Genomic DNA, 3155 nt, shown 5'->3' on the forward strand with positions numbered 1-3155 from the left:
AAATTTGAAAGTCTCAAACGGTATATTTTCTGATATCATTGCAAACTCTAAAACTTCAAGAAATTCCATAGGGTGGAGAGTCCCTGTGTCATCAAAAACTGGCAGTTTTTTGCTTGCCTCAAAATTGTTCACATTATTACGTGGAATATTATAAACGTCTTGTTGATTATCTCTATTGACATTTAAATTAATTTGATTCATTGTCGATATGACCTGCTTTAATAAATGTTCTAAATTGTCTCCTTGTTTTACTATATTTTGTACATTATTTTTATATTGATCTTTGTAAAGTATAAATGTGAACGTGCACTGTTGAACAGAAGAATACTAGATATGATTCTATGATTGTTGATAAGGACATTGTGACAATGACAGTTATGCTGTACTCGAGTCAGTCAATAAAAATTGCATTTACCGCTCACTTATTTTCTACGCTAGTTTTATTATAATCAATATATATAATTACGAACCCAACATTACATGTTGTCAGAAGTGGGATTAAGTGAGAAACTTGTAAAATAGCCACAAACGACGCAGTATCCGGTATAAAGCCGCCATCCAACCTACAAATCGATTCGGACAAACCAACGTGCTGGAAAAAATGGTTGCAACAATTTGAATGGTATGCAACTGCGATTCAATTGAACACAAAACCAGCCATTGTCCGAGCAGCAACATTCATGGCTGTGATAGGCCCAGACGCCATCGAAATCTATAATAGTTTCAACTTGAATGATGCAGAAAAAAATAATCTACAAATAATTAAAGATAGGTTCAAAGATTACTTTGCTCCAAAAACAAACATATCGTTTGAAAGATACATATTTTTCAAGATAGAACAAAACGAAGACGAGCAATTCAACGAGTTCCTGACAAGGATCAAAACACAAGCAAGTAAATGTGAATTTGACAATTTACAGGATGAAATGCTAAAAGATAAAATTGTATTCGGAATCAGATCTAATCAAGTTAGAGAGACACTATTAACAGAAGATAAATTAGATCTGAATAAAGCAATATCGATCTGTAAAACAAGCGAACAAGCTTCAAAACAACTAGACGAGTTTGAAGGTAAAAGCAAAACAGATAAAGTACTTGTTGTGAAAAATTCAAAAGTCAAGAAGGAACAAAACAAAAAATTTGACTGTACAAGATGTGGTACGAATCATAAACGCAGAGAATGCCCAGCTTTCAACAAACCATGCACAAAGTGCAATAAAAATGGACATTTCGCTAAAATGTGCAGAACGAACAAGAAAAATGAAGCCAAAGAGAAAGATAGAGTGAATATATTGGAAGAAAGCTCAAATTCTGAAGAGGAAGTATATTTCTGCAATAAGTGTTGGAGAAAAAAAGAACTGGACCGAAAATATACAAGTGGGTAAAGTGAAGTTCACAGTTAAATTAGATACGGGAGCAGAATGCAATGTGTTACCAAGGCACTTGTTAAACAAAACAAAGGCAAATCTGAAATCAAGTCGTACAAGGAATTTAATAAGTTACACAAATGACAAAATGGCAGTTCTTGGAGAAGCTGAGTTACCATGTCAACTGAAAAATGAAAAAACCAACATCGTATTCAAAGTAGTTCAAGAAAATGTTACACCGATCTTAGGACTTGATACCTGTGAGAAATTAGGACTTATCGCCAAAGTCAAGACTGTGAAAGAAAATTGTGGAGAAGATATATTTGAGGGATTAGGCTGTTATAAAAACTATGAATATGATATCGACCTGATCGACAACCCAAAACTGGAGATCAAACCGTCAAGAAAAATTCCACATGCTATAAGAGACGAAGTGAAGCAAGAACTCGACAGAATGGTTAAGTTAGATGTCATAAAACCTGAAACAGAGCCTACTCCAGCTGTCAGCCCAATGGTAATCGTCAGACAAAAAGGTAAGATAAGAATTTGCATTGACCCATCAGATGTGAATAGAAACATATTAAGACGACATTTTCCACTCACTACCATAGAAGAGATCTCAGCTGATATCAAAAAGTCTAAATTCTTTGCATTGTTAGATTGCACGGAAGGATTCTGGCAAGTTAAACTGTCAGAAAGAACACAAAAGATATTAACATTTGCTACCCCATGGGGAAGATATTCTTTCAAAAGACTTCCTTCTGGAGTATCATCAGCTCCAGAAATATTCCAAGAGATTCTGACAAACCTCCTCAAAAATTTCAGAAACGTAAGAGTATCAATAGACGACATTTTTATACATGCAGAGACTGTAGAAGAACTCCGCAAAACTGTTGGTGAAGTCATTGAATTACTAAAAAAATCAGGCTTCAAACTTAATAAAGATAAATGCATTCTAGAAGCTAAAAGAATTAAATTTTTAGGACACATTATTTCAGCTTACGGATTAGAAGCAGATCCCGACAAAGTGGAGGCAATTCAAGCCATGAAAACGCCAACAAATAAAACAGAACTACAGAGACTGCTAGGTATGATCACCTATCTGAATAAATTCATTCCAAACATGTCGGACCTAACCAATCCTCTAAGAGATTTGTTACATAAAAATGCAAGCTTCACATGGGAAAGTTATCACGAGGAAGCACTCGACAAAATAAAACAAATACTTCAGAGTCCACCAGTGTTGAGACTATATGATGTGAACAAACCTGTAACCCTATCTGTAGATGCAAGCTCAAAAAATTTGGGAGCAGCAATTTTCAAGAAAAACATACAATCTGCCCCAGCCAGGTTGCAACGCATTATGTTCAACCTTGCACCATACGCACCAAAAGTCATATTCAAAAAAGGTACTGAAATACCTTTAGCAGACTTTCTTAGTCGAGATTGTGATGCGTCCAATTTGAAATATGAACCAGAAGAAAACCTTAAAGTTGCAGTCATACTACCCATGTCATTAGATGCCAAAGAAGAACTAATCAATGCTACAAAGGAAGATCCACATCTACAGCTACTCCTTAGAACAATAATGCAAGGATTTCCAGAAGACATGAAACAACTGCCAAAAGAGACACAACATTATTTTAATTTCAAAGAAGAGTTAAGCTATTTCAGAGGACTTATTTTCAAAGCTGACAAAATTGTAGTGCCAAAATCACAGATCCCTAAAATATTGAAAAACATTCATCTAGGACATCTAGGGATACAAAGCTGCCTGAAAAGAGCCAG

General features: G+C 35.0%; 1 protein-coding gene across 1 annotated transcript; it reads left to right on the forward strand.

The window, feature by feature from the left end:
* Positions 1-680: 680 nt before the first annotated feature.
* On the forward strand, positions 681-1385 carry LOC123318253. Its single transcript, XM_044904869.1, has one exon. The coding sequence runs from the start codon at positions 681-683 to the stop codon at positions 1383-1385; it is 705 nt and encodes a 234-aa protein (XP_044760804.1).
* The last annotated feature ends 1770 nt before the right edge of the window (positions 1386-3155 follow it).

The sequence above is a fragment of the Coccinella septempunctata genome, chromosome 8 (assembly GCF_907165205.1).
Source record: "Coccinella septempunctata chromosome 8, icCocSept1.1, whole genome shotgun sequence".
NCBI classification, from domain to species: Eukaryota; Metazoa; Arthropoda; class Insecta; order Coleoptera; family Coccinellidae; genus Coccinella; species Coccinella septempunctata.